Consider the following 18543-nt stretch of genomic DNA (forward strand, 5'->3'; position numbering starts at 1 on the left):
TTCTTCCCTCCTCCACTCAAACTGGTTCCACATTGTAATCTTTTGAATTAAGATAATGTCTCATCACTGTTTCACCATCCTTTACTAACAGAGCTAATCCACTTCCTTTTCTGTCTTCTTATCTTTTGGAAATGTCAAGAGCTCTTGAATGTTTAGGTCTCAGTCCTGATCACCTTGTAACCATACAGATTATTATATCATAATAATTTATTTCCTGAAATCATGAGGATTTCAGTTCAGTTCACCTATCTAGTTAAAAATGCTCTGAGCATCCAAATAAAATGCTTTTAATTCTGCCTTTTTATCTTTTTGGTCTATGCTGATCTTTGCTGATGCGCTGTTATGTTTTATGCTCTAGTCCTTTCTGTCTCATTGGTTATCATTATCCATCTAGCTACCCTGCAATATTGCCTTGTACTTTCTTCTTAAATTTCTAAATCTCCCTTGAACACAACCCTCCTGCTCTCTATTTAGCTTAAAGCCCTCCATACAGCCCTAGTTTTATGATTCAAGCATGGATCCCAACATAGTTCAGATGAGGACTGACCAAAACCGTTTCCTCTTGCCCCTGTACTGGTGCCAATCCTCATGAATTGAAACCTATTTCTCTCACACTAATCACTAAGCCATGCCTTCGACTGCAATCTTATTTACTCTGTGCCAATTTGCTCCTGGTTCAGTTAGAAATCTAGGTTTTGTCTTTGAATTGAGCATCTAGGTATTCAGACTATATTGGCAGAACTGCTGTCCTAGTCTTAGCTATGTCTTTAGTACGCACGTGGACCATGACAACTGCATCCTTCCTCGTGTACTCCCAATTCCTCTGAGGAGCGATCATAAATCCTGGCACTGGGCAGGCAATACTACTTCTGGGACTCATGATCTCAAGCTACAGGGAACTGTATTTATCTCCCACATGTAATGGACCTTGCTGATACTTTTCTTTTCCGTACCCAAATTAATTGGCTCCTGCATGTTGCTGTGGTCCATTCGTTCATTCTTCCTGGAGTTCTACTCTCATGCACGCAAGCTGCATTAACATTGAACTCTTTGGCAAAGGTGAAGGCTACTTCCTTGCTACTTTGTAGGACCCTTTTGCTGCTTTCCTTGCAGTCCCACCCTCCTGTTCCTGACCACCAATTTCATTTGGTCTCGCCATGTGGGTGTGTCGTCCTTCTAGAACAAAGTGTCCAGTAACACTCATTCTGTTGTATCAAAGTATCGGAAATTCAGAATCCAGCTCATCAAGGCAACGCTGAAGTTTCTTCAGCTGTAAATTCTCACTGCAGATGTAGTTGCTGAAGATCACACAGGAGGACAACAGCTCCCACATACTATGGCTGCAACACACCACCTACCCAGTGAGATGTGATGCAAGTTAGATACACATTTCAGATAGTGACGTTTGTGGTACAATGTATGAGTAATTTGTGATCAGCCATCTAATAAGCATCGCCTGTTTGGCATGAATGCTGATGTTGATCCTATAGGGTTGAAGTTTAACTGGCTGGAAAGTGGGCATGGGTTTGATTGTGGATTAGTGGTGCTGGAAGAGCACAGCAGTTCAGGCAGCATCCAAGGAGCTTTAGAAATCGATGTTTCGGGCAAAAGCCCTTCATTAGGAATAAAGGCAGTGAGCCTGAAGCGTGGAGAGATAAGCTAGAGGAGGGTGTGGGTAGGAAGAAAGTAGCATAGAGTACAATGGGTGAGTGGGGGAGGGGATGAAGGTGATAGGTCAGGGAGGAGAGGGTGGAGTGGATAGGTGGAAAAGGAGATAGGCAGGTAGGACAAGTCCGGACAAGTCATGGGGACAGTGCTGAGCTGGAAGTTTGGAACTGGGGTGAGGTGGGGGAAGGGGAAATGAGGAAACTGTTGAAGTCCACATTGATGCCCTGGGGTTGAAGTGTTCCGAGGCGGAAGATGAGGCGTTCTTCCTCCAGGCGTCTGGTGGTGAGGGTGCGGCGGTGAAGGAGGCCCAGGACCTCCATATCCTCGGCAGAGTGGGAGGGGGAGTTGAAATGTTGGGCCACGGGGCGGTGTGGTTGATTGGTGCGGGTGTCCCGGAGATGTTCCCTAAAGCGCTCTGCTAGGACGCGCACAGTCTCCCCAATGTAGAGGAGACCGCATCGGGAGCAACAGATACAATAAATGATATTAGTGGATGTGCAAGTAAAACTTTGATGGATGTGGAAGGCTCCTTAAGGGCCTTGGATAGAGGTGAGGGAGGAGGTGTGGGCGCAGGTTTTACAGTTCCTGTGGTGGCAGGGGAAAGTGCCAGGATGGGAGGGTGGGTTGTAGGGGGGCGTGGACCTGACCAGGTAGTCACGGAGGGAATGGTCTTGTGTCAGGTCAGGTTGTGAACTTGATATGACCCTTCCCCTTTCCTAGTTTGGTTCGGGAGGTATTCTGGCAAGAAAAGAAATCTGTAGCTGTCATCAAAGCCTTTATAATCTGGAAAGAGGAAGATAAATTTGAATGTATTCTGTTACCCAGTTGTACATTGTACCATTTATCATTTAAAATTTTACATTGATTACTCAAATTTATTTCTGAATAATTGAAAGCGTGGCTACACAGGGACACTTAGATATTCAAAAAACACTCCAGCTAATGTAGTATACATTATGCAACAGTTGTGTCATCGAAAACAAAGATGGGATTGATTTAATTGGACGGTATTTATATTGTTCCAAGCTGTGTGCCACATTTTGAATCTGGATATTGGAGTTGAAAGAAAATGTTTCAGATCTCAACTCGTTTTCATGTTGACATTGTTGGCAAACTTCCCATCATTTCTCTCAGTAAAATTGTCACATTTGTAATTTTCAGACTGTGACTTTGAACAGTTCTGAACAAGATGCTGTAAGACGCGATTTGACCATTCCTTTCCAATTCTGCTTTCAAATATTAAGGTGGCAGAAAATAGCAGGAAAACACCCACATTTGGTTTCTACATTATAATTTACACTTGCGAAGTTTACCAATGTTGTTGTCTTGTTGGTCACCATAACTAGGAACTACCACTGCTGGAATGAATGTTGGATGGCCAGAATTGATCTACCGCCAGAATATGGTGGATGGCAAGTAATAGATGCAACACCTCAGGAAACAAGTGAAGGTGGGTCACTACAGGATTTTGTCTCTTGAACTATGTCTTTCTGATGTTGATATCTACAGTAAAAACATACCTAACCCTGATTCCTAGTGAACTGTGAGAGACCCATATCCTTGAGAAATATGAAACACAAACATATACCTGTGGCACTTCATGACAATTTGGGCATCACTGTAATGGTTATTGCTTCTAACATGTCCTCAAGGGAGAACGGAGGACATTGGAGAGACAGATCTAATTTTATTCAACAATTTGTAGGCAAGCATTGAATTTTCTGGGGTTTTTTTGACAGTGACTATCTAAAACCCAGTAACGGTGATGAAAATAATTTGGTTTTTATGTATATAAGAGGATGGAGTGCTCATCACATTAGTAAAATCTGGACAATCTGAATCTCCCAGCCTTGTCATTGTTGCTGAATCTGGGTTGGGGATTCTGTCTGTTGTAACATCACCTCACAGGCTGTTTCCTATCACTGGACCCTCAATGGCATTTGGGGGTTGAGGGAAGACAGCCTTTGCTACACTTCCTGCTGTTTATCTGTTGAACACAGGATTACAGAATCATAAAGCACTGAATAAGCCAATTCAGCCCATTGTGCTACCAGTGAGGATGCAGGAGCCTGCCAGTTAGTCATTAATGGAGGGAACCATGGAGCCTGTAGATTCAGGCTGGGGTGGGAAGTGACTGAACAGCCCAGCTCCCATTTGTAGGCTGATTACACTGGAGCCAGAAATATGGTCAAGCTGATGGAGTAACCTCCATAGTGGACTAGAGTATGCATCATTCCAGAACAACAAATGCCAGGCCAAGGAAACCAGATATCTCCTGGATGTCAAGGAGTAATCTCCACATCCTAATATCCAGAATATACTAGGATAGAATTAGGCTACACATAAAACGCCTTGCATTGGTTCCCCTCTTGTTTCTCTGAGGAAATATTGTCTCCACAGTTTTCTCTATTAACCCAGAATGTTGACATTGTTTTAATTCAAACACGGTCAGTGACTGTCCCTCAACTCAAGACTGATGCCTGCTCAGGTTCATGGGTTTCATCTGTGGGTCATCATGTGACTGGATACGTTAAATCTCGATGCACAGATTTTGGGCAGATAGGGCAGGGTGTCCTAGCAAATAATGGGTCACTGAGTGTTTCCTTCTCTGCTGCTACTCTGCCACATTGTGGGGATGTGACTGAAAAAGTGATACAGTTTGATGGACATGCTGACACCCTTACTGAGGGACTGACTGAGGACGGTGATGTCAGTTTGGAGTCGTAATAGCTCAGATGATAGGCTTGCAGCTTTTCTTCCTGGACAGCCCGACTTGAGATTATCCAGGAACATTTGAATATTTCCAGGTGCAATATTTAAAGGTTTGTTTCTTCAACCACAAATGTGGTAATGACTCCTGGAGAAAACGGGAGGGCATATTCAATGACCTTTTGGGTAGTCCCCTCCCTGTTTGGGGGTGAGCAGAAGGGTATCTTGAAAATGACTTCTGAGTTTCAGAGGCTGCTGCCCTCTGTCCCAACACAGATAGTCAAAGACTTTCCTGCTTTTGTCTGAAGCTTAAGTGTAGATCATTATTACAGACTCCCAGGTGCACAGCTCTGACCCACTTCCCATTGTCCATCAATAGCAGACCTGGCTGATGTTTGCACTCGACATTGTTTAATGTGGGGACCCAGGGGTGCGCTCTTTATGGGTGGTATCTGCACAGGCTAGTGGTCAGACTTTGGTTTGTGTTGAGACATGCTAAACAGGACCACCTGGAATCAAAGAATCCCTACAGTGTGGAAACAGGCCATTTGGCCCAACAAGTCCACACCAACCCTCCGAAGAGTAACCCACCCAGACTCATTCCCCCTAACCCATTACACTACATGTACTCCTGATTAATGCACCTAGCCTGCACACCATGGACAATTTAAATTGGCCAGTTGACCTAACAAGCACATCTTTGGACCATGGGAGGAAACCGGAGCACCCGGAGGAAATGCAAACACACACTGGGAGAACATGCAAACTCCATACGGACAGGAGGCTAGAATCAAAACCAGGTCCCTGATGTTGTGAGGCAGCAGTGCTAACCACTGAGCCACCCTCCCATCATCCTCTGCCTTCGCAGACAGCGAAGTGGCAAAATCTTCCTCTTGCCTGTTATGCCTCTGAGGACCTTATGGACTAGGGTCTGATTGGCAACACCCCCCTAAGGCCTTGCTACCCTGGATGGGCCTACAAGGAGCAACAACGTGCTGAGTGCGCCCCTCAAAGGGTCTTCGCAGCACACAGAGTTCCCATGACATGAAGTTGACCTACCAAAGCTGCCCCCAATCAAACACAAGTGCTGGTTACATGGCTGCTTGCATGGAATTCATTGGCATCAAGCAAAGGGAACAGCTGGTAACAAAAATGAAAAGAAATGAAAGTGCCAAAAATCAGAAATGAAAAGAGAAAACGCGGTCAAAAATAGAGCAGATTATTCAGCACCTCTGCAAGGAAGAAAGATTGGGCTGTTTCAGGTGTGCATTTTGCAACAGAAGCAAAGATGAAAGAGTAAATGGATTTTGGTAAGGCTGGAAAAAAGAGAAAAGATTGGGAAAGAACCAGGACATTGATTTCGGAAAAGGGCAAGGTATAAAAGATGATGCCCTGAATCATTTTGGAGAAATATCAGTCAACTGTTAAGCCAAATTCATTATTTCCTATATTCATTGTAATAATTTATCACTGCTTTATTTTTAAAAATGTTCTACGGAGATGTTTAAGGGGAAATGGCATGAGCAAAAATTGCCAAAACCCTCCCAGTTTTTTGGATTGAATAACTGGGCAATCCTTTTAGTAGCTTTCTGTTCCTTTTCCGCCAGTCTCCTCATTTATTGTATTTTTTCCTGAAATTCACAGAGCACGGGTGTTATTGGAAAGGCCAGAATTTATTGCTTACCTTTCGTTCCCTCTGGGAACGTGGTAGTGAACTGTCTTGAATCCAACTGAGTGGCTTGATGAGCTGTTTCAGAGGATCACACTGTGGGTCAGAAGTCACATCTAGACTAGACTGGAGAAAAATTGCCTGATATGTTCCCCAAAAGGAAAAGCATGGACCATTTGGGTATTTATGACAACTCACCGTTTCATAGTCACCACTTATGTTGCTGGCTACAAAACTCCAGATTTATTTAATTGATTGAATTTAAGTTCCTCAGCTGTCGAGAGTGAGATTTTAAAATCATGTCTGCAGATTGTTAACTGAGTCCTGAGCTACTAGTTCAGGAACACAACAATTTTTTGTACCCCGTTCCTTCCCCTAGGTTGTTAATGCCCTGACATAGTGTTAAACCGAGGGTTGTGTTTGAAATTCATATATCACAATTATTTGTGTACAGAACGGTGACAATTCCTTTTTAATGTTGGTGATTGCACTCATAGATAAAGCCATCTTTTATCATTCCGATTTGTTTTCTGTATGTTAGTCCTTTAAACATTTGCTATAGATTTGTGAGCCAGGGGTCTTGATGTTTATTTGCAGTACTGTTTGCAAGGCTGTCATGTCACAGACTTATTAATGTTACTGTATACTTTACACACACTCACACACAGACACAGACTACACTGACTGCATTACACAAGAGAATGACTACCGGACTATCATAAACTTAGCGGCCTAAATAATCTGTACCATACATTCCGTCAACTCCAACTCTTTCCAGAAACAAAGATCTTCCTGGTTCATTACCTCCTTCACCACATTGTCCATCCCCAAGCCGCTGGTGCCTGCTGACATTTATATGACAGTACAATCATTGGTAGAACAACTGTAGTCTATCTTCTTCTGATCATCTGTTTTGTGTTTGCTTAACTGAATATCATCAATATGTGATGATCTGAATGCTAAGCTTATTGTAAATAGCAAGGTTTAGAGCAGGATATTCGAAAATAGCATATTTTATTATGAGAGTGTGCATTTAATTCTGACTTAATGTGATTGGTTTTCCATCTCTAATATTGGACCGCGTTATATTTCGGAGTTATTGTGGAAGCCATTCAGCCCATCAAATCTCAATCAGCTCTCTTTAGAACAATCTAATCAGTTTCATTCCCATGGTCTGACCCTGGAGTTTATTTCCTTCAATTGCCTTTTAAAATTGTCATCGTCTCTGCTTCCATCACCCTTGTAGGCAACAAATCCAGATCTATTTCATTCCATTCACTGCATAAACGAAGCACTTCCTCACATCCTCCCACATCCCTTCTCCAAAATCTTAAATCTGTGCCCCTCACTGGTCTTTATACCATTGGCTAATGGAAAGAGCTTTTCTTTGTCTACCTCACCCAAACCTGCTCATGAAGCCATAAGAAATAGGAATGAGAGAAGGCCATTTGGCCCCTCGAGCCTGTTGCATCATTCAGTCTGACACTCCTCACGTCCACTTTCCTGATAACCCATGATTCCTCTCATGATCAAGAATCTATCTATCGCAATGGTAAAACATACACAAGGACTCTGTCCCCGTAGCTCTGCATGGCAAGGAGTTCCGAACACACTCAATCCTCTGAGAGAAGAAATTCCTCCTCATCTCAGTCTTAAGTTGGCTCCTCTTTACTCTAAGACAAATGCCCTCTGGTCCTAGACTCTCCCATGAGGAGAAACATCCTCTCTGCAATTAACATGTCAAGCCCCTTTAGAATCCGAAATGTTTCAATGAGATCACCTCTCATTCTTCTAAATTCCAGTGAGTAGATTCCCTGCCTGTTTAGTCTTTGTTCATAGAACAATCCCTCCGTACCAGGGATCATTCGAGTGAACCTCTGGTGCACATAGATCAAGAGTCTACTAAACCTCCTTTACTCCAAGTTTAGTTGATGTCACATTGCAACTTTTTCTATTTCTTCTCTCCAGTAAGTTGTGTGATGTTTTGATAATTTATTTTCCTTTCCTTAGGCATGTTTAGGTGTGGACCAGCTTCTGTTAATGCCATAAAGCATGGACATGTTTACTTGCCATACGATGCTCCTTTCATTTATGCGGAGGTATGTAGCAACTTGGCAGTATGTAGCAGTCCTCAGGACTTTTATAGCAATAAACAAGTCCCAGCAGAACCGTTTTATTACTGAAGATTTACTTTATGACATGATGCAGAGATGTGAATTCTGTTCCCCATTCAAGACAATGTTTTCTTTCGAAACATTTGTTCATGGAGTATAAGCCACGCTAGCTAGGGCAGCGTTTATCGCCCAAAGGGCAGTTATGAGTCAACCAAATTTCTGTGTGCCTGGAGTCACATGTAAGCCAGACTGTGGGTAAGTTTGGCAGATTTCCTTCCCAAATGGGTTTTTACGGAAATCAGCCATGGTTACTTGGTAGCCATTAGTCTAGCCTTTTCATTCCAGATTTTTTTATTGTATTCAGATTTCACCATCAGCCACAATGAGATTTGAACTCCTATCCCTAAAACATTCCTGATGAAGGGCTTGTGCCCGAAATGTCGATTTTCCTGCTCCTCGGATGCTGCCTGACCTGCTGTGCTTTTCTAGCACCACACTGATCTAAACTCTGGTTTCCAGCGTCTGCAGTCCTCACTTTTGCCTCCCTAAAACATTAGCCCAGTGCAATGGATTATTAGTCCAGTACTACATCATCAGCTGTGCTTGCTAATTTGAATGTGTTCTCTATTTCTTCCACTCTCTGTCTCTTTCTTTCTTCAATTAAAAAAACAAACCTTCCTTTTCAGAGCTGTGACTATTGCCATATCCCACTAATTCCCCCACCCCCTGCTAATGCTTCATGCTTGGACGTTCGCTTGTATTTCTTGTCAACCCTTTTGGCCTTCCTGAAACAAATTACCGTAGATACTGGCAATGGAAACAGAAAATGCAGGAGATACTCAACAGTGTCCAAGTTACTGGTTCAGGTTGGTGAACTTTCATCAGAACTGGCAAAGCTTCTAGATATAACAGACTTTAAGCAAGTTCAGAGGTGGGAATTGAACAGTAAGAACAAAAGGATAAGGTGGAAGATAGGAGCGATTAAATAACAAATGAGATCATGATACCAGGCAAAATAATGTTAATAAAGGGGCAGCTAAGGAGAGTGAAGATGTACCTTGAGGATACCTCAAATGGTATTTGAAACATGATCAGGACCTGGTCAGTAAAGCAATGGGAGCAGCAGCAGTTGTGATGTGAAATTGTTTGACTGTTTTGCATCTGTAAGTTTATATAATGCAGTGACACAGCCAAGGGACTGCTCGGAATGAGCGAAGTTAGCCCATTGGAGCTTGCTTCCTCCACATCAAAAGCATATAAAAGTAATTTAAAGGTTGATTAAGCTTCTGGTCCTGTACTCATCAGGGCAAAGGCAAGAATGCCACATTTCAGATGAGCACAATAATTTATATATCCGGCAACAAGTGTGTTGATTGGTTAGCAGGTTGACTATGATTGGCCAAAGTGTTGCCATGGTGAAAGCAAGAATGAACAACTGACTCCTCAGGTTCCTGGAGAATTCGAAAATAGTGCAAGACTAAGCATATTCCTTTCTGTTTGCAAAACATCAGTCCCTGTGTGTGATCAATTGATGCCTTCATCAAGTCTAAATTATTATATTAAATTTATTGTTGTTAGAACACTCAGAATTCTTCAGCACCTGCTGCCCAAGTGCAGAATCATATCAAGAAGTAGTCAAGCTAGGGCAGGCTGAATGCAATTTTTGTTCTGCTTGTAATGAATGACCAAAGGAACATGTAGTATAATTCAATAAGCTAATTGCTGGGATTACAGGCTATGAAATAACTTCCTGTTGGTGGATCTAATAATAGATTGCAAAATATATACCATAGTTTGAGTTAATTTTGATTTTCTGCTTGAAGGTAAACAGTGACATAGTCTATTGGAACAAACAGAAGGATGGCTCCCTAATAAAGGGCGACGTGAAGACCGATGAAGTTGGAAAATTAGTTCTTACCAAGGAGATTGGATCTGACAGCAGGAAAGACATCACCAATCAATACAAACATGAAGAGGGTAAGGGTCCACATCTTTAAGGTAGTCTAAAATCTTATGAAAAATGGAAATCTAATTCTTAATGGTAGTACTTTGATTCATTGACTCTGATATTTACCAGAGATGGGAAGGCCAAAATCGCCAAGGCTGGAGCAGTAGGATTCTTATTGATCATATTAGGGCATTGATGGTTATTTTGATAGTAATGGTGCACAGTGATATGGGGGATCTGTGGGAAATTAGCACTATGTAATAGAACTGGGACAGGCAAAGCAGGATGACTGGTGCCCTTTTATAGTCCTGTGATTCTGTGATGTTAGCAGGACCTCGATCATTGGAACTTACACTATTCCCTTTCCCAGCTGACGTTGTGAGAAACTGCCCACCCGGCAAGTGGGCAGCAGTGGGGCACCCGTGGCAGGAGTCCGCAGTTTAGGATCCTTGGGGACACAGCCCAGTGGTCAAGAGAGGAGAGGAAGGGAGTGTTGGCACTCAGGATTGAGATGGGGAGAGAAGCTTGTGATTGGGACAAGGGTTAGAGAGAGGATTGAGATTGAGGAAAAGGGAGCGATTGGGACGGGGGTGAGGGGGAAGATTGAGATGGGGAAAGGGGAGAGATTAGGACAGGGGTGAAGAGGAGGATTGAGATGGGGAAAGGGGGAGAGGTTGGGACAGGGGTGAGGGGGAGGATTGAGGTGGGGAAAGATTTGGAATGAGGAGGGACCTCTGGGACATGGCACCCCACCAAATAGTGGGAACCAGAGTGTATCCTTTTCTTTCCTGCTGTGCTGTTACTCTGCTTCATCATGAAGATGTGACTGAAATGTGATACAGTTTGATGGACATGGTGTCACTATTATTGAGGGTCTGACTAAGAACAGCAATATCATCTGGGCATGGCCATTCCTCACAGAATGGATTTTGCTATCACCTTGGCTTGGACAGGAATGTCTGGTAACCACTGTAAAAGGTTGAATTGGGCATGTGCTTTCCAACTCATAAAGGGTTTGTTCTGATCCTGTAACTTCAAAAAGTGTCTTTCCTAAACTTTATCATTGTTGGCAAATGTTGCACCAAAGTGATTTTTAAGTGAAAGGCTGCAGCCTCCCAGATCCTAAATTTGAACTTACTGTAACAAGTGATAAGCTCACCTTTGGTGCTATGTCTTCCATGATGATATTCTGTAAAGTTTCAGTGTAATGTACTGAGATGTACTGTTGGGATCTTTGGTTAGACCAGCGCATTCAATAAAGAGATTATCGGGACTGAAACAAGGATTGACTGGAATTCTGCTGAGGATTCATCAACATTTTGCCTGATAAGGATCTCTTCAGCTTTGAGGTTGTTTGTGTATAAGAAAGTGCTGACCTGGAGCAGTTGCTGTTTCAGTGGGGCCCCTTTGGGACATACCCCAGAAATAGGAAGGGGAGGGTGAGCTGTGTTCTCAAGGATAGGGGAGATAGCGAGGCCTGTGATTAGGGCTGGACCTTTCACAGCTCTCATCAAAGTTTGTGTCAGTCCGTCATCAGCAGAGAAGGGCCTCAGAAAGGTCAGGGATTGCTGAGCTAAGCTGAAAATATGTCGCTGGAAAAGCGCAGCAGGTCAGGCAGCATCCAAGGAGCAAGAGAATCGACGTTTCGGGCATGAGCCCTTCTTCAGGAATGAGGAAAGTGTATCCAGCAGGCTAAGATAAAAGGTAGGGAGGAGGGACTTGGGGGAGGGGCATTGAAAATGCGATAGGTGGAAGGAGGTCAAGGTGAGGGTGATAGGCCGGAGTCGGGGTGGGGGCTGAGAGGTCAGGAAGAAGATTGCAGGTTAGGAAGGCGGTGCTGAGTTCGAGGGTTTTGACTGAGACAAGGTGGGGGGAGGGGAAATGAGGAAACTGGAGAAATCTGAGTTCATCCCTTGTGGTTGGAAGGTTCCTAGGCGGAAGATGAGGCACTCTTCCTCCAACTGTCGTGTTGCTATGGTCTGGTGATGGAGAAGTCCAAGGACCTGCATGTCCTTAGTGGAGTGGGAGGGGGAGTAGAAGTGTTGAGCCACGGGGTGGTTGGGTTGGTTGGTCCGGGTGTCCCAGAGGTGTTCTCTGAAACGTTCCGCAGGTAGGCGGCCCGTCTCCCCAATATAGAGGAGGCCACATCGGGATTTCTGAGCTAAGGCAGGAATGCTGCCATTTTGGAGTATTCCTCACTTCACTTCATGGAAGTCTTCACTAGCTTCACCTCACTGACGAGTCCATTGTACTCAGGAAATTTTCAGGAGATCTTCTTGTCTCAGAATTTAACCTTGTCTTGTGGTTGCTCAATCTTGCCATCTTATTTACATTCATCTGACAGGGACAGTGTCCCTCTTAGACTACTGTCTCCATCACTGCCTCCATGTTGGATCATGTTCTAACTGGGCTGTTCAGTCAAGGTCAGGTCAGACTTCTAGGCTACTGTTAAACAATGTTTATTATTACATTGTGCGCATTGGTAAGACTACAGAGCAACATGCTCTGGACTGTATAAGGTCCGCCTTCTTGGTGAATATGTGACTCCAGACATCATAGCAATGCCATGGCATACCTCAGAGACTGATCTTTGTGTTAAAGCTCTCCCACTTTTTTTCTCCCAAGCTCCTGGGAAAGACCACAAAGTAACAGTGAACTTTAAACTGGGCTCCCAAACATATTGGAGGAATCCAATTTAATATGTAAGCTAAGTTAGCAAACCTCTCCACAGCAGGACATTTGAATGTCACAGTGTCCATCTCCATCAAAAGGCAGCAGACATGTGCAAAGTGTTTTGGGGTTCTTTAAAGCAAAACCTGTACTCCTCCTATTTCACTCCCATCCATTAATAGGTTTGGGGGGAGCCAGGGTTGATATTGAGGCCATTGATATATAAAAGAACAAAACCACCTTTTTAGTTTCAGACTGACATTTTTCAGCCACAAGTTTGAGAATTGACTCTTTCCGCACAATTACTCCAGGTGAGTACACACTCAGGAGCACGCATCTATCATTTCCAAACAACAGAAACCATCAGCTATTTTCATAAAACATCTGGAGATGCACTGACTGTGAGTGTCTAAATCCTGCACTCATCACCTATCCTCCACTTCCTGAGATCGCCCTCTTCATCTGTGAAAGCAGCCATTAAGGTCCATGTTACCATTGACCAAGCAGCGATGAAATCAGTGGTATCACATGAGGCTTCACTAAATGGCCAAAGGTCAGACTGACAGAAACCCAATCTCATTCTCCCAGTAGATGGTCACTCACGCCATGTGTGGGGTCCAGAGGACTGGGGACCCAATCTTGTTGCCTTATCATTGACCTGTGCTGCTTTGGAGCTGTCGTCCAGACAGGGATATCTTCCAAATCCGGGAGGACTCCACAGCGAGAGGCACATAATCATCAGTCATCTTCATTGGGGAGCAGGTTACACAGCAATGGACTGGGAGCAATGGATGTCATAGGCTTCAATCTCTGATAGGTTGGAAATGCTGAGGCTGAAGACATTTGGTAGAGTTATTCAAATTCCTGAGAGAGCTAGACAGAGCAGTAGGGAGAGGCTGTTTGCATTGGCTGAAGGGTTGAGAACCAGAGGACAATGAAATCAAATCACTGGTCAAAAGGCATGAGGAGCAATTACATTGTGCGGTGAGTGGTTAGACCTGGGGATGTCTGAGTTTGCGATGAAGGCAGATTCAGTAGTTGGTTTTCAAAAGGGAATTGGATAAATACCTGATGGGGAGAAATGTTGCAAAGCAACGAGGGAAGGGCAGGGGACGGGACTAGCAGAGTCATTCTTGCAAACCGCGGGCATAGACCCGATGGACAAATGGCCTCCTTCTGTGCTATAATTATCCTGCAAATCTAACTCATGGCTGACTATAGCTGACGTTGAAGTGAAGGTTGAGATTGTGCCGTACTCCGATGCCTGTGAGTGAAGCATCCTGTTTTAATTCTCTGCACCCAACAGGAATGGTTTGTGGAAGAGGTTAAATTGTCGTCAGTGTGGTACATACCTTTTCCAGTCCTGCTCATGCACAGCCCTGCTTTTGGCAGCTGCAGGTTAATGTACAGATCCCAGCCTGGTTACATCATGCAGACTGTGACACTACTGGAGCTCATTCTTTTAGCGAGACAGTTGCCTGGTGAAGAACTGACAGGAAACCCTCCTGCCAAGGAGCAGCAAGCCCAGAAGGGAGCTGAGGAGGTGACTTACCCATTCCTTCTCAAATTTCCTGATGAGCCAAGAAGAGGCAGGAACGAAACAACAACAGCTTGCATTTTTATATCACATTTTACACAGCAGTATGTCCCAGAACACCTCATGGGAGCAGATTATTACTCTGAGCCAAAAGAACTGTTGGTTGGTTTAAAGGGAGATCCTACCAATAAGAGAGAAATGGAAAGGTTCATGAAGTGAATTTAGAGTGAAGGACCTATATGGCGGGAGCAGCATAGCTGCCAAAGGCTGGTGATAAAGGATGTGTGGGATTCTTGCAAGACCAGAGTTTGGGGCATGCACTGTTCTTGGAGGCTGTATGGCTGGAGGAGGCTGCAGATAAAACTGAGGGGTGAAACCACAAAAGGAATGTGGACATGTTGGACGAGATGTTTGATATCAGGGCTGTGATGAACCAGCAGCCAGTGTCCAGTCACTGAGCTGAGAGATATGGGGTGTCAGGAGGTTGTTATTTGTTCAAACAGGGGCAACGCACTTTGTACCTTTTTCTTCACTAACGGAGGTTCAGACGCAGATCAGAGCCATCCTCACCTGTGCACATTTTCTCAAGGTTTGATTTGTTACTGCTGGCTTGGGTGGGAGATGGAGACAGGAAGTGCTATCCCAGGGCTACTACTCCATGCAGTTGGCCAGCTAACCCAACTCGTTAAGAGCCTATAATGACCAGCTAAAGGAGGCCAATTATTACTTTTCTGTCAGCCATCCAGGGCCTCACTGTTTAGCTGCCTGGGGGGTATCTTCCTGGTAACAGACTCTCCATGCCTGCCTCACATAGAGTCATAGAGATCTACAGCATGGAAACAAACCCTTCGGTCCAACTTGTCCATGCCAACCAGATATTCTAATCTAATCTAGTCCCACCTGCCAGCACCCAGCCCATATCCCTCCAAACCCTTCCTATTCATATACCCACCCAGATGCCTTTTAAATGTTGCAATTGTACCAGCCTCCACCACATCATCTAGCAGCTCATTCCATACACGCACCACCCTCTGCGTGAACAAGTTGCTCCTTAGGTATCTTTTATATCTTTCCCCCCTCACCCGAGACCCATGTCCTCTAGTTCTGGACTCCCCCACCTCAGGGGAAAGACTTTGTCTATTTATCCTATCCATGCCCCTCATGATTTTATAAACGTCTATAAGGTCACCCCTCAGCCTCCGAAGCTCCTTGCACCACTAGAAGAACCCCTCTCTCACCCCCAGCACCATCCCATAAACTGTGGTCACCAGGCGCAAAAGCCACTTATTAAAAAATAGAAAGAAAAGGCGGGTGTAGGATGTCTCCATTTTGAATTGTCACCTCCCTCACTTACCTGACATCGCAACTTGCTGCTGCTTTCAAACTGGAAGGCCTCTGGTTTTGAGGTCATCACTGAATCTTAGGTTAGTTGGGCTTCAGGTTGGTTTCACAGGGTGGTGCAACATTGAGGGCCGAAGGGCCTATACTGCACTGTATTATTCTATGTTTTAAATCTGTTAGAATTATTTGAGGAGGTCATGAGCAATTTAGACAAAGCAGGGCCAGTGGATGTGGTCTATTTGAATTTCCAGAAGGCCTTTGACAAGGTGCAGCACAGGAGGCTGCTAAATAAGGTATGAGCCTATTGTGTTAGGGACAAGGTATTAGCCTGGATAGAGGATTGGCTGATTGGCAGAAGAAAGAGATTAGGGATAAAGAGATCTTTTTCAGGATGGCAGCCCGTGACTCGTGGACTTTTGCAGGGGCCAGTGTTCAGACCACACCTATTCACGCTGTACATTAACGAAGATCTGGACAAAGTAACTGAGGGTATTTTTTAAAGATGACACAAAGTTTGTTGAGGAGATGGGGCGACTGCAGAAGGACTTGGACAGGCTAGGAGAGTGGGCAAAGAAGTGGCAGATGGAATATAATGTGGGCGAGTGTGACTTTATGCTTTAGTAGGAGGAATAGAGGTGTGGACTATTTTCTAAATAGTGGAAGACTTCAGAAATCTGACTTTGGAAGGACTAGTTCAGGATTCTCTTTAGGTTCAATTGGCAGTTAGGAAGGCAAATGCATTGTTAACATTTATTTTGAGAGGGCTGAGATACAAGAGAACAGATATACTGCTGAGGCTGTATAAGGCTCTGGTCAGACTGGTCCTGTATCTAAGGAAGGATGTGCTGGTGTTGGAGGGGGTCCAGAGGAGATATACAAGAATGATCCTGGGGATTAAGGGCTTATCATATGAGGCATGGTTGAGAACTCTGGGTCTGTACCTGATGTAGAATGAGGGGGATCTGATTGAAAACTTATAGAATACCGAGAGACCTGGATAGAGTGGACATGGAGAAGATGTTTTTGCCAGTAGGAGAGACCAGGACCAGAGGGCCTCAGAGTGATGGGATGACCCTTTAAAACATAGAACATAGAAAGGTTTAGCACAGAACAGGCCCTTGGCCCACGATGTTGTACTGAGGTTTAATCCTAATGTAAAATATATTAACTTAACCTACACATCCCTCAACTCACTGCTGTCCACGTGCATGTCAAGCAGTCGCTTAAATGTCCCTAATGACTCTGCTTCCACCACCACCATTGCAACACATTTCATGCACTCACTACTCTCTGCGTAAAGAGAACTGAGATGAGGAAGAATTTCTTCAGCTGCAGGGGTGATGAATCTGCGAAACCCATTGTCACAGAGGGCTGTGGAGGCCAAATTATTGAGTGCATTTAAGACAGAGATTAGTAAGGGGAACAAGGGTTACAGGAAGAAGACAGGAGAATGGGGTCAAGAAACATTTAAGCTGTGATCAGTGGGTTGAGTGGCCTAATTCTACTCCTATATCTTATGGTCTTATGTTAAGAAAATCCTTTCTGCCTTTCTGTCCTTCCTTCCCTGGTTACTTCTGTTATGGGATGTCTCATGATCAGTATTACCTTTAAGAAACATACTCATGATCTTGTCACCATATCATAACAGGTGATCTGAAGTTAAAGGTCTCTTATTACTTTGGGCCTCTTTCTAACTAAGTATATTAATGTTGGCTCAGACACTGATGTGCCTGTGAATGTAATATTTATTTATCGGTGAATTGTAGGAAAATGTCCGTTGCAGTTCTCAATACACATTACCAGTGTTCCAGTTTTTATGTTATCGCCCATAACATTACATATTGCTGCATCAGGTGAACAAATCCGGTTGGAGGCAAATTGCACATTAACTTCTTCCATTTCTGTGCTGCTTCGAGGTCGTAAATATTTTATGCTGTATTTGGACCTGTCAAAACATTTGCTCATTTTGTTGTCACTGTACCCCTGTAGGAATACTGCACTCAATGTGCTACACAAACAATATCTGGATTTTGCAGTAGAAAGAATAGCAACATTATTTAGGATCAAATTTGTCAACAGCTTCCACCAGTGTGGTTAATATCAGGAAGTCAGTGCTGAATAGCTCTACTCCTGCTAAGCTTTTCTCCAAGAGTGCAGAGCTCTCAGCATTGAAATACAGTGAACATTTTGATGTTGTATTTGCGTGATAGGTATTCACTAACTTGCCAGATAAATTCAGAGCTTGCCCATTCCAGTACTTCTTTTTTGGAGACAAAAAGAAAGTCAAATCTGATATTGGCCAGGACTCTCAAGATACGCCTCCCCTTCTTTGCAATAGAGCTATGGGGTCTTTTACATCTACCTGCACAGGGAGAAGTGGTCTCAGTTTAATGTAACATTCAAAAGGCAGTACTCTAATCATGTTGCGCCCACTCAATATTGCCCTAATGTATCAGTGTAGGCTTCTCATGCTATAACTGCTGTGGTGTATCAGCATAAATTTTTAATGGCATAACAAGTCTTAATTACTACCAAATGACCTGTCTGGGATTGATTATGAACATTTGCAATTGTGGAGTCTCATTGGCTTAAATTGTAAATAATTGGTAATAACGCTTTTTAACTTTTCATTTTTGTTTCTTTAATTCGCTCTCTTTTTGGATTCCATCTTTTATTCCTTCCCCTTACTTTGTTTTCTTTACTTCATTCAGTAAAAAATAAACAATTCTAACTGGCACTTCTGGTTCATAATCTGTGTGCCTCAGTAAGCAGAACTGCTTGCTTAAAGAAATCTACAATTAATTGCTTGCACCCCTCCAGATTCACGCGCACATGTTGTGCTGAAGTGTTCATCTCAAAAGTGTTTTATGACCAAAGAAATATTTTG

The 18543-nt window shown here is 43.7% G+C and overlaps 1 protein-coding gene across 2 annotated transcripts in view; it reads left to right on the top strand.

The window, feature by feature from the left end:
• The window catches only part of LOC140464870 (coagulation factor XIII A chain-like), a 113245-nt gene that overhangs the window by 67919 nt on the left and 26783 nt on the right, over positions 1–18543 (top strand). For both annotated transcript variants that reach the window (XM_072560434.1, XM_072560433.1), the window contains exons 9-11: positions 3015–3118; positions 8057–8145; positions 9984–10137. In XM_072560434.1, the coding sequence (XP_072416535.1) occupies positions 3015–3118; positions 8057–8145; positions 9984–10137 (347 nt within the window). The remainder of the gene's footprint in view (positions 1–3014; positions 3119–8056; positions 8146–9983; positions 10138–18543) is intronic.

This window comes from Chiloscyllium punctatum, chromosome 41 (genome assembly GCF_047496795.1).
Source record: "Chiloscyllium punctatum isolate Juve2018m chromosome 41, sChiPun1.3, whole genome shotgun sequence".
NCBI lineage: Eukaryota > Metazoa > Chordata > Chondrichthyes > Orectolobiformes > Hemiscylliidae > Chiloscyllium > Chiloscyllium punctatum.